A 14,126-nucleotide genomic window follows, 5' to 3' on the forward strand; every position below is an offset into this window, starting at 1 on the left:
ACCGGAGTGTCCGGAGAAAACCCACGCGGGCCCGGGGAGAACATGCAAACTCCACACAGGGAGGGCCGGAGGTGGAATCGAACCCGCACCCTCCTAACTGTGAGGCGGACGTGCTACCCACAACACAACACAACACAACACAACACAACACAACACAACACAACACAACACAACACAACACAATACAATACAATACAATACAATACAAAGTAGATCCTTTAAACGGCAAATTTATGTAAATTGCTTTAATTCAGTATTTTGCAGTCCCCTAGTGTAGCTGCATTGTGATAGGGCTCCTGCATTTAAGATGACTGAAGAGAATCTCGAGTAACACCTCAGTTCTAGGTGAAAAAAAATAAAATGATGTAGATCCAATTCATTTTAATTGTGTTCCACTGACACTATTATGAGCCTTTTGCATACTTCCTTTACAACTTGGACTTCTTTCTTTAGATCAAGGCAACAGACAATGGTCGTCCTCAGAAGTCCTCTACAGCTCGCCTCCACATTGAGTGGATCCGCCGTCCTCCAGCCACGGCTCTGCCACCTCTATTTGATGAGCCTTTCTACAATTTCACTGTTATGGAAAATGATAAAGTCACAGAAATTGTTGGCGTGGTCTCCATGCAGCGGAGTTCAGCACCCTTATGGTTTGACATCACAGGTAAAAAGAAATGTTTTTCTGGCAACGAGTGAAGTGCTAAGGGCATGGCTTGTTTGGCAGAATAGATCACTGCATTATCAGTGTAGCTCAGGTACCGTCGCCTCACTGTTTGCTCCGTTACGCCCTGCTCATCCCAGTCACCATGGTAACAGTAATTCCAGATATATGTTGTATTATGCATCGGAGAAGAAATAATAAATTAAACCAGCATTCTATAAAGAACTTTAACAAAGTACATCATTAAAATTGGAATAGGGTGTGATGATGAGCCCCCCTGAACCGTTCTGCACTAGGCTTTGTTAGTAAATTACGTCGCATTGCTCATTCATAACACCTTTGTCATGCGCCATCATTGCTGTGCCCAAAAATGTGGTTTTGTCCAACTAAATACATTTTTGCACAATTTATCGTAAAAAAAAGTCAAATTTTTTATCCTGTCCAACATTGTACACTAATATGGCTTTGATGCGTCAAAATTGACTTTCTCCACTTGAGAGGCTTAAATGAGATTATGTCATGTAAATTGCGCTAAACCCAATTTCCCTGCATGTGTTTGCACTGACTGGTGTGGTACAAGTGATGTGATCCAATTACCAGTAGTTTTTGCTGTAAATGCACATGATTCAAGTGGTGTGACAGTGTGACTGAAAATAGTACTGCATTTATTCTGCACAGTCTAGGTCTCACTTCTTTGTCACCCGGCATAGAAAGTCAGCATGTGTCCAACTTTCTGACTACTGTAGTGCTTTTGATTGACCAGTCCATAAACATTTTTTTTTACTTTTTCATATCAGTCACTGATTGTGTCTCAATATTATTGTTCCTAAGGATTTCAAACATTTTTCTTGAAAAGTAAGACTTTTTCAGTATTACATATTTTAATTTTCGTTTGTTTTTCATACTTCATTTTATATTATTCATTTTCATATTTCATACTATATACGTTATTAAATATTGCCTTTGCAGATCAGAAAATGAAGACATCCAAGCCAAATTAGTTTTATCCAATGTAACGAAATGTTAGTTACGATGATTCTGACCAACCCTCGCTCTCTCGTTCGCTCTCTCTCATTCCATCCATCCATCCATCCAACCATCCATCCATCCATCCATCCATCCATCCATCCATCCATCCATCCATCCATCCAACCCACAACCTCTGAAATGTGAGGTGACATGCTAACCAGTTCTCCACCATGCCTCTCTCTCTCTCTCTCTCTCTCTCTCTCTCTCTCTCTCTCTCTCTCTCTCTCTCTCTCTCTCTCTCTCTCTCTCTCTCTCTCTCTCTCTCTCTCTCCCTCTAGTGCTCTCCCATTCCCATGGAAGTACAATTCAGACTAGTCATTATCTATTTTTTCAGGATCCATTTTGATCAATTGGTATATTTGGATTTAAGCATTGGATTTTAGTTCAAATAAGCCTTGATTCGGTATAGTTAAGAGTTAACACTCTTCATCATTTAAAAGTGATCTGTACCTGCAGGTAATTTCTAGGCTGGCGAACATTTACAATCTCGGTGGGCTCTATTGGTGTGGTTTCTTATAGCTGTGTCTTCTTCATGCACTCCTTTTGTCCTATTCCTTTGGTCTTTGTGTCTCACTTGTTCTCTCCTCTTTCTCCTTAATGCTTCATGACTGAAAGGTCCCCGGTCTTTCCTTGAGATGTTTATTATTCTGCAGAACACTTGCATCCGGAACTGTTCCTCTGAAGGTATCTGACTTCCACTTCCTCTTTTATGCTGTCAACTTTCCACTTGGTCTCCTTTCATTTCTTCCCATTTTTTTGGGGCTGTTTTCACTGTAATCATTGTCCACCCATGTGACCTAATTGGTTTTGGTCTTATCATTTTGTCGATTGCTGGTTGCAAATATTTCACTATGGACTTGTGCTTGATCATGTCTGGTCTATTGACAAGCAATGAGTAATTACCAGAAGGTTCAGATCAGGCAGGAGGAGAGCTGTGTAATATAACAAAACACCGTAGCGCTGGTTGCAATATAAAAAAAAATGACTATACAAAACAACCCTCTAATGTTCGATTCTAGATTTCCCTTGTCGTGACCGAGAAACTCACATAATTTGTTTTCCTCCGCGTTTCAATGTATTTATGCTGAGCAGAGAGGGGCCACTGCCTATTATCTATCTTGAGCGAAGCAATGGGCTGCCTCAGCCAATGGACAGCAAGTTGCGGTCGATCTGTATAATTTTTCGCTGCCAGCTGCAGTTTTGATTGACGCATGAGCCAAGTATTGCGCCCCTTCAGTATCCACACAACTTGTTTTGTTCTTTGTCAATGTGTAAACTAGTTCTAATTATGAATAGGCCATTACTGATACCAGCCTTTTTCAAGGTATCGGTATTTTCATGTACTAGTATCAGCCGACCTCATTGGGCCATTTCATGATCAGGGATTAGAAATTAGAGATATAGAAAATTGCAATTAATTTAATGCCATTTTAAGGAAAATGCCTCCATTAGAATGTTTAGGTTTCTTTAAAATCATCTGTCATTGTATTTGGGGGAAAAAAAACATGTTTCAAAAGTACTATTGGTACTATTATGCTATTGGGGACTACCGTTTTTTTCCGTGTATAGTGCGCAAAATTTTACTAATTTATTGTCCTAAAATCTGGGGTGCGCATTATACATGGGTACAAAAAAAAAAAAAAAAAAAAATTTTTTTTTTTTTTTTTTTTTTTTTTTTAAGTCCCAATGATCGTCACACACGCAGGGAGGCAATGGGTCCCATTTTTATAGTCTTTGGTATGGTCTTAACTAGGCTGGATGTAATTTTTTTTGTTGGCGTTGATTTCTCCGACTGCCCGTAAACGCACCACCGCGCTTCGTGCGCGCACGGGACAGCAAACGAGCAGGTGATCGAGCAAGCGTCTGATACGAGAGCATTGCGGTCGCATGGAGCGTGTTTGAAGTGAACAGCAGAGAAGAAAGGCAAAGTGTTGTGAAATAAAATGCACAGAACGGATGCGCAAGACACGTCAGCTATATAAAGAGCGAGAGTTGTTTTCTTCCTATTAGTTTCAATTCACAGTTTAATTAGCAGTTTCAATCAGCAAATAACAAAATGCGTATTACAGGTAATATTTTATTTCACAACACTTTGCCTTGTTCCTTTGGTCTCTGCTGTTCATCCTAAAACACAAAGGCGCTCTTTAAGCAATGCGACAGTGAGCGCCCGGCGCGCTGCGGTTGCGCGACCGCACCAAATTAAGCTCCCTGCGCAGTGCGCACTGAGGTCCACTTAAATTTTAGAAAGTACATCAGGACTTTAAAAATATCTTCTAAATTTCAGCGACGGCTCTGTCACAATAATCGGCCAGCCCGGTGCAGTTGGGCGGTCGGCGGCGCGCTACGGTTGAGCGTTCTCTCGCACACTTTCTCTCTCGCTCTCTCTCGCTCTCGCACACACGCAAACCGGATATCATACGGAGGCCGCCATTACAGATGCGCAGAACGGATGAGCAAGACACGTCAGCTATATAAAGAGCGAGAGTTCAGTTCTCTACCTAAATCCGTATTACAGGTAATATTTTATTTCACAACACTTTGCCTTGTTCCTTTCTTCTCTGCTGTTCACTTCAAACACGCTCCATGCGCACGGAGCGCGGTGGTGCGTTTATGGGCAGTCGGAGAAATCAACGCCAACAAAAAAAATTACATCCAGCCTAGTTAAGACCATACCAAAGACTATAAAAATGGGACCCATTGCCTCCCTGCGTGTGTGACGATCATTGGGACTTAAAAAAAAAAAAAAAAAAAAAAGAAAATTAATTTTTTTTTAAAAAAAAATTCATAAAAATTGGGTGCGTATTATACATGGGTACAAGCTTTTTTCCAGCATCAGCATGCCATTTTTAGGGGTGCGTACTATACATGGGGGCGCACTATACACGGAAAAAAACGGTACTCGAGAACTGAGTACTTGTATTGGTATCGGTCTGGAGAAAAAGTGGTATCAAATATCGGTAGTTCTGATATAGCTAGATCAAATACATCACAGATGGGGCTGTGGTATTGGTGGTCTAGAATACCTCTTGTTGCAACATTATAAAAATAGAAAAAAATAAAATAACAAAGAGAGGGGGTCGAGAGGCTGCCACAGAGCACTGAGAGGTGACTGGAATGTGAATTTAGACTGTCCTAATTACAGGTTGCCTATTTGGTCAATTTGGAATGGTTTCTTTTTCTAACAAATGCTATTTAATGACTGTAAGAAGGTCATCCAAGTTAGCGTGCCTTACTTTGCTGTCCATTTGACCACCACATACAGTAGATGAGTGAATTCTGGAGCGATTGACCCCAGCTCCCCTACGAGCAGTGATTGTGAAAAGAATTTTTTGTGCTGTAGCCATAACCTGACAGGATCACCCACCTTTTTTTTGTTTAACAATGATAGTCAGAATATGGCTGCCACTTCTTTTGGTTTGTTGACATTCTAAAACCTTTGTTGTCCAGAGACATGGACACTGAACGTATGTTCAGTGGAGCATACTCTCCTGTGTGTAAGAGGGGAAAAGCACGCTTGTCTGGCTGCACAGATTCTCCATCCCCTTAAAGTGTGTCATTCATGCGTCTTCATGCCAGATACACACTTTGGCTGGAGCAACCCTCATGTGGCCTTTTCTGTCTGATCTGGCCTTCTGCGTATTCTCCCCGCTTGCAGTTTTCCTTTTGCATTTCAGAGGCTGTAGTAGGTCAAACACTCCATGAAGGTAAAACATCATATTGCACTTAAAGTTTGGATGCAGTTACAATACATGCAACTATTATTACAAGAGACTTCAAGAAAGCTATCAAAGACTGAAAACTGATTAAGTGGAGCAATTTGTCATTGGGAGTTAGCCCATTGGCGAATAATATTGAGACTTTTTTCAGTTTATTTTCAATACTCAACTCCAACTGAGCGGAATGATTCACGTTCAGTTATGATGACGGCCAACTGTCAAAGACAAGCATTTTTTGAAAGATAAAAAAGTTGCCCCAGGATGAGACTGGCTTGTTGAGTAAATGGCTCCCACTATTACAACAATTAACATTCACACAAGGGATGTCATAAATGTTTAGTTTCATATTTAATCATAAACGTTTTAGTGAGTGGTCTGCATCTCCCAATTGGCCATGTGCACACTTCACCTGCTAATGCAGTGCTTCTCAAATAGTGGGGCGCGCCCCCCTTGGGGGGCGCGGTGCTATTCCTGGGGGGGCGCGTGTGACCCTGGGGAACAGGCTTTTTTTTTGGCAGTACTAGAATAAAGTGTAATTGCGCGTTTACTACAGCAGGGGGCAGTGGCGCTCTCATTGTTACTTCTGTCACGTTTGCGACAGTGCAACATTTTACGACTTACAAGACAAGTTAGGATAGTCGGGGTGGGGAGGGGGGGCGCGAATAGTTTTCTTCTTGCTAGGGGGGGGCGTAACAGAAAATAATTGAGAAGCACTGTGCTAATGTAAAGTATTATAGTAAGGATTTTATCTATATCTCTTAAGTGTGGAGCAGAGGTTTGTTAGCAACAAAAAGTATTTTATTAAAAAAAACACTGGGTGCAAATTTGCAGGAAAAAATTTACTCACGCTTTATGTGACCTTTTTGCGGCAGTCAGGAGCCCTGTAAGAGAGTGTTTGTCACCCGCTGTGCTCTGTTCCGAGAGTGGCATTTTGGGGCAATAGTTTTAGATCAGGCGTGTCCAACACTTTAAAGATATTCTTCTCCAGCAGCCAACCTTTAATTCAGTGTCAACATCACAAACCTCCACGGTCGACTTGAGCTCAGTTTGCAGTCTACCATTTGGCAGATCGGGTTCTCCAGAAGAAAAAAAAAACGTTGATGAATTTATAAATTTTTTTAGACGACATAATTCTTAGGTGTGAAAAAAAAAATATTACTACAGTAAAAAAATGTATAATTTTTTTTTTCCATTTCTTTACCTTTTACAGTATGTCCTTTTGAGAGGACATCGGGACTCGGTTATGGCAAATCTGAAAAGCCTAGGATTTTCTCTGTAAGGGCCAACAGGAACTAACACAGTGGCATGTATGGCTTCAGAGATACAGGGCAAAGACATACGTCCTCTACAGAGGACAAAAGAGAGATCGACTTAGCTACTTTATACTCTCGCTGAGAAAAAGATTTTTCCAGGCATTTGATAACTTCAATTTTATTTTGGGGAGGCGCAATTTTGTACAATTTAACAAAAAAAAAACATTTACCAATTGCCAAAAGGAAACTGCTCTGGCAAGATGATAATGCAGTGATGATTGCTCTTTGAATTTGTCTTGTACACAGCAGTCACATTTAAAATATGATGTCATGGCAACCAAATATAAGCATGCACCAACCACACCCTTATATCAAACACCTCATTATCCAGTTAAAGCTGATACTCCACCCAGAAGATGAAACCGGTATAATTATGAACTGCTTTAGATTAGACATTCCCACGGTAGTGGATGGCCATCTGTCTACATAATTGCTACCTTAACTAGGAATAACACGTAATTGGGTTTTTGCTCCCGGGCTTCATTAAAAGGACTGAGGTGTAATTTAGTTTTAATTTCGCAAAACTTTAACTCCAAGTACAGTAGTCATAAGATGGCCTGGTTACCAAGTTTGGAGGCCCAAAAATGTGGACTCAATCAATTTGGGGCGAAAATACCCAAACATGCAAAATACTGGGAGTGATGTATGAAAACAGATTTATTTAACATGCAGAGTGTGATTTATCAAACCTGAGACAAACTGTGGTGGCTAATTTTGCATGTTAGGATGGGCAGGTCTGTACCTGCACTGCTGTGTGGAACAATTACGAGAAACCATAGCGAGAATGAGGTTAGGAATAGTGAAAGGCGATGGACGAGCGAATAATTTTTCCTTCTGTTATTATTTGTGAAAGATTAGAAACAGTTATCATCTATTAAGCGATTTGAAGCTTCTGAATGATCTAAGGTACATGTGTCAAACTCAAGGCCCAGGGGCCAGACACGGCCCGCCACATCGAAGACAAATTGTGCATTAAATTCATATGTCAATATTAAAATTACCAATTGTTTTCACTTTTAAAAAATAGCTCTATTGCTAGCAAGTTTTATTATCATTCATATTTTTAAAATATGTTAACAGTTTTTCTTAGTCTCTGTTTTGAAAACTAGTTGTTCATCTAGTCCAGGGGTGGGCAAACTTTTTGACTTGCGGGCCGAATTGGGTTCTAAATTTTGACCGGGGGGCCGAACCAGGAGCAGATGGATGTAGTGTTTGTGTGAAGTAATATAAATGACAAGTGAAGGTCCTTTTATGCAATGACCTTTTTACTTCTAGTAGATACTAAAGCATGGATATTAAAAAAAGCTTTTTTAAAACAAATGCATTTATTAACAGGATTAAAAAAATATTTCACCAAAAAACTACTATCAGTGATTCTTATTAAATACGACACTGTTATAATGAATAACATTTTCCATCACTTCAGCGCTTGCAGGTCAGATTTATAAAATATGTTTATCTAATGAGGCGAAATCACATCCAACGGCAAACATTCTGACCCATCACGTCATCTTGAAGAATCAGTGAAAGAATACATCTAAATAAAGCAATAAAGAAATCAATAGTATTGTTGGTTTCCCTTTTTAGCTAGTGCATCATAGTCTGGGGTAAGATTTGTTGTGGTAATTCTTAGGATAGAGCCGAGGTGTCGGTTCGTTAACCTAGATCTGCGCGGGCGGGTGCTTCCCCATCTACTGGGGAAACATAGTAATTGCAGGGAAAATGACCCCAAAAAAATAAAATAATACAATTTATTCAGGTTTGGCGGGCCGGATTAAACGGCCCCGTGGGCCGGATGTGCCCCGCGGGCCGTAGTTTGCCCATGTCTTATTCTAGTCATTCAGTAGTTTGTTGAGTACCGTACACTATATATAATTTGAGACATTCAGACATTTATTTGGGTTAGCAATTTCAATGGCCCTTCGAAGGAAACCATGACTATGACGCGGCCCGCGACATAAATAAGTTTGACACCCCTGATCTAAGGGCTAGTTTAGAGCCAGACGCAAGAAGGTGTCATGCAATAGCACAAATATCTGGTGTTAAAAAAATACTCACATTATGTGGTAGATCATATTTTGTTACAAAATTTACAAAATTGGCAAAGCTACACAGTACGGAAACATGTTTTGATGCTACATGTGACATGTAACATGACACCCCCCCCTCCCCTTTCTCAGTACTAACACTATCCAGTAAGTTCATAATAGAAGGAAAGCTTGTGAGTAGAGAAATGTTCTTTTCATTGAGCCAGGTTATCAAAATGGGTATTGTGTATTATATATTTGCCATATAATTGTGTTTGATTGAGAGTAAAAATTCATGTTTATTATTATACTTACCGGTAGGTACTAAATTTCTGAGTCTGCTTATGCAGTGGTAGAACTGCATGAATTTTTCCAATAGGATGAGTAAAGTTGTGTTTTACTCACTTATCTGTACTTGTACTTAAGTTCAGAGTTTTGCCACATGAAGCAAACACACTGCCAACCAAAATTAAACTTTTTTTTTAGAAATAGACAGCTCACAAAAAAACGTACCGTTTTTTTCCGTGTATAGTGCGCAAAATTTAACTAATTTATTGTCCTAAAATCTGGGGTGCGCATTATACATGGGTACAAAAAAAAATTAAATTTTCCTTTCTTCTCTGCTGTTCACTTCAAACACGCTCCATGCAACCGCAATGCTCTCGTATCAGACGCTTGCTCGATCACCTGCTCGTTTGCTGTCCCGTGCGCGCACGGAGCGCGGTGGTGCGTTTATGGGCAGTCGGAGAAATCAACGCCAACAAAAAAAATTTAATCCAGCCTAGTTAAGACCATACCAAAGACTATAAAAATGGGACCCATTGCCTCCCTGCGTGTGTGACGATCATTGGGACTTAAAAAAAAAAAAAAAATTAAATTTTTTTTATTTTAAAAATTCATAAAAATTGGGTGCGTATTATACATGGGTACAAGCTTTTTTCCAGCATCAGCATGCCATTTTTAGGGGTGCGTACTATACATGGGGGCGCACTATACACGGAAAAAAACGGTACTTGTAAATTGGGAATTCTCACTTTAAAGTCAGAATTTTGAGGAAAAAAAAGTCTGAATCTTGTCAACCCCCCTTTTTTTCTATTCTTCACTGGCCCTAATCCTCTTCTGTACTATGGAGTACTACACCAGAATTGCAAATATACCTGCATGGAAACCAAGTCAGTTCCCCATAATATGACACTAAAATGTTATCGCAATTGTATTATTGTCATTAATAAGATGCTTTAGTTACTAAGAAAACAAAAGCTGTTTTCATTGTTCTGTCATCCAATCTGGTGTACTGTGTCAAATAGCTTTTCATTCAGCAGTATTGGTTCGCATGGATAGTAATTGCTGCAGTCCCGAGTGTTGTCAAATGTGCCACTTTAAATTACAAACTGTAGGCGATATAAACACGTAGGAGGTGCATGATAGAATAACTAATAGCATACAGTTAGAATACAGTTGAATATGTGAAAGCACCAATTCAATAGGTGGCCACATTGCACTTGTGGTTTGGCCGGTTATCCACAGCAAATGTTCTTGTGCACTAGTGTGTCACTACAAAACAAATACGGATCCAATTAGAAGTTAGCGTAGCTCTGCACTACCTTAAATCTATGCTAACAGCCGTTTAATAGCCAAATAACAGCCGTCTGCAGAAAACATTAGACTGGTTATTGAATAGTGCTGGAGGTTGAAGGTCCTTTAAGGGGAACCGGCACTAGAGAAGACAATTTCAAGTGGATTTTTTTTTTTTACTGTCCTCAAGTTGCTGATGGGATTAATGTCAATTAATGCTTTTGTGTAAGCAAACATCTCGAATCTGTTGGGTGGTAGTTTATAAGTACAATTTCAAGAGCATTTAGATTTGCTTGTGTTATTATTATTATTTTTTTTGTGACGCATATTATTTCTTTAAAGTAATATCTAGCAAGCACACTTCCTAATCCTCCTTTGCATATAAGTGAAATAAGTACTGCACTGGAATGGAAATAGCAAAGCAAAAGAGCTGCTACGTATAAGATGTAAAGAATGAACTAGCAGCATAAATTGCTGCAATGCAGTAATGAAACACTGCACCATATTGACTCGTGACAGATGTCTTTAGACTAAAATTGTTCAATTGCAAACACTACAATGATAAATACTATTAATTTATGATGCGCCACCATAATGCTTGTAGCGTTTAATTGAAGATCCCATGGTGAGGTGAGGTACTGCCTTGTTCTGTCAACAGACAGTGATCATAAACCCTGCAGGCAGCAGAAAGCAATTTTGAGTTCTGGCAGAGTCTAGGTTTCTTTGTATATAATTTGGTGTTGGCAGATGGGAGGTTCTCTCTCTGGCCTCAGTGGGATTCTTGCCAAACCTCCTTCTTCCACATGGCCTAAAAGAGGATGCTTGGTTTGGACAACAGAAATAGTAATTTCAACATCCCTGTAATCACAGTGTATTTGATTTTTTTTTCTTTTTCTGTCTTAGTGTCATCTTCCCCATTTCCGACTGCCGAACAAACAGTGCATCCTGTGTTCTTCAATGTTAACATGGAAAAATCATAACAAATTGGCATTTACCTTTCAAATCTTTTGTTCTCAAAGTGCTTGTGTATGTTTCCAGCCAGCACAAAGGTTTCTCTAAACAGTGATTTCCAAAGTGGTCACATTAATAATTCACTAAAACATGCAACTAAAGACATAGACCACCCTTCAAAGCTGGAGTTATGATGCATATGTAATCTTACGTGATCATCCTATTACAAACACACTCAGTCGCAACAAGATATATGAGATCCAATACAGGAACTGTATCATAATTTCTATCTTTACAAAGAAAATGACGATCAGCTTGACAAAGCCTGTTCATGTATTTTTTTTTTTTTAATCATTGCTATTGTACTCCAGAATTGTGTAAAACTGACCCCTGGTAATTGGCCATTTTCCCATTGCAAAAGTAATGAAACTAAAATCTCACATCCCTGTCAGATTCCGAAACCACTGAAAATACCAACCAAAAGAAATAAACATCCGTGGACTGTGTAAGCAGTGTGTGTGTGCGTGTGTGTGTGTATATGTGTGTGTGTGCATGTGTGTGTGTGTGCGTGCGTGCGCGCGCGTGTGTGTGTAAGTGTGTGTGCGTGTGTGTGTGTGGGCGTGCGTGCGTGCATTCATTGTGTTAGCGGTTTTGTGTTCTGATGCAGTCTACATGATTAACATTGTTTCTCTTCCACTGTGGTTGTTTGGAGCAGGTGGGAACACAGACAGTGTATTTGATGTCGAGAAGGCCATGGGCACCATCATCATCGCCAGGCCTTTGGATGCTGAGCAACGCTCTTTTTATAACCTAACTGTGCAGGCTACAGATGGCATCAACATCGCATACACACAGGTAAGACATGTATGCCACACAACTGTCCTCACTATAATTGGATTTGAGATGGACTTAACAGTCGCAATTGTGGTAGATGTATGAAAAGTTGGTGAATATTTTAGGGGTAACAGTCACTCACACTATATAAACTTGGCAACATTCATACAATTGATATGCACTTAAATCTCGATTTCACGCCAACTTTGGGGTCCAGAATTTGGGAATCGCGTTAACCCCGAAAGCATGTCTTGGTTCTTTAGAGAGCCATGGTTTTAGGCAGCCAAAGAGGTCCTTTGTTACATTCATTTAGGTCAGCCATGTTATTGGGCCGTCGAAGGGTTCCATTTGATCCACACACATTGAAGTCTGTTGACATTTGATTAAAAGAGAAGCAATATGCAAATGGCAATATCAGGCGAATTGAGTAAGTAATTTTGATGCTAGTATGTGAATTAGATGGAAGAGAAAATAAAGCAGCAATGTGTCGCTCTTTGACTTGTGAGTGACTGTGTGGATGAGGTGTTGCCGCCAGCATCCCCCTTTCCTAATCAATCCTAGCTATCCTTAACACTGTAATATAAACAGCCCGGCTTCTTATTATCTAACGCCTTTAAATTGGTCACAGAAATTCATCGTGTCACTAGCACTAAGGTTAAAGCGCCAGTCATTTAGCTTCGTACGGTCCTTATATCCATCAATCCATTTTCTATACCGATTGTCCCCACGGGGGTCGCGGACGTGCTGGAGCCTATCCCAGCAGTCATCGAGCAGTAGGCCCTGAACCGATTGCGAGCCGATCACAGGGTCCTTATATCATCCATTTAAAATACCTGAAAATGTATTTATAACAAAAAGAAATTGGGGTACATGACCAAACGACATTCGAACGTTGCATCGGATAGAAGCAAGTAAAATCAAGATTTAAATATACTGTTGACATATTGAGGTGTTGTAAAACATAATGGTACATTTACATCAACACAGTCTGTATGTTGTTGTTGGTTTTTTAAATTAGTAATAAGTAAAAATACATTTTGGGATGTTTATGCATATTATCAAATAGCTCTACTATGGGAGAATAGTAACATGCATAGACTTGATTTTACTTGGCAAGAGGTGGTAAGCAGGTCTGCCAACTTTTGATTCAACTCAAGTTTCATTTATGTCATGTTATTGAAGATTATTTCTTGGAGGCACTTGTGTTGTAAATGTTAGCTAATAATGTGAAAATGTAACCCATTGGTTGGAGTCTTTGATTCTATACACAGAAAAACAGTTTTTACTATAATGGTTAACAAGGACAGCCCTCGTGTGTTAATGATACTAGTAAATACTAACATCATGGGACTACTTCTGGTTAATGTGGAACATTTCTATTTTTGTTTACGCTTCCAATTTAATTGATTGAAAAGACAATTGGTTAACTTTTGGTTTATTAAACTGCTCCCGCATTAAAAGTTTTTCATAAGCGCGTGTTACACAACATTGAAAACAAAAATTGTGTCAGTCATTTATAATTTACCATTCATCTGCCCAGTTAAGGGGATGTCTTTGGAGGACTTTGCTCCTTTGCCTTTGGCCTCCTCTTTTCCACACAAATACACACCTTTGTGATGGAACCACGTCTCTCGTATGGACATTCAGCACAGCAACATGCCGCCATGGAGAGCCTTGGCAGTTCAGCTACAGAAGGCTGACTGCCGCAGCAGGGTTTATATTTAGACTAACTGGAGGCAGCTCTCCAGTCGGTTTCCTTCCACTTTTTGTTATGTTTTCTTTACAAATCCCAGGATCCAATTTCCGAATGTGTGCAAAGTACATGTTGAGGCTTTCCTTGCCTTGCAAATCATACAGTTGCGCCTGCTGCAATTTCAGTTTGGTTAGTTTATGTTGGATGAGCAGTCATTCAGTACAAAAGCTGAGAGAAGTGGTCGCTTTTTTCACCTAAGCTTGAGCTAAGTGGTTTTGAAGAAGGCTAGACTGTGTGGGCTCCATTGGTAAGAGTCAACTATTTTGT

The 14,126-nt window shown here is 39.8% G+C and overlaps 1 protein-coding gene across 1 annotated transcript in view; it reads left to right on the top strand.

Annotated features, from left to right (window-relative positions):
* fat3a (FAT atypical cadherin 3a) overlaps positions 1-14,126 on the top strand; it is a 189,749-nt gene that overhangs the window by 118,008 nt on the left and 57,615 nt on the right. The window contains exons 6-7 of the mRNA XM_061281270.1: positions 454-664; positions 11,988-12,127. Of these exons, the coding sequence (XP_061137254.1) occupies positions 454-664; positions 11,988-12,127 (351 nt within the window). The remainder of the gene's footprint in view (positions 1-453; positions 665-11,987; positions 12,128-14,126) is intronic.

This window comes from Syngnathus typhle, linkage group LG6 (assembly GCF_033458585.1).
Source record: "Syngnathus typhle isolate RoL2023-S1 ecotype Sweden linkage group LG6, RoL_Styp_1.0, whole genome shotgun sequence".
Lineage (NCBI taxonomy): Eukaryota > Metazoa > Chordata > Actinopteri > Syngnathiformes > Syngnathidae > Syngnathus > Syngnathus typhle.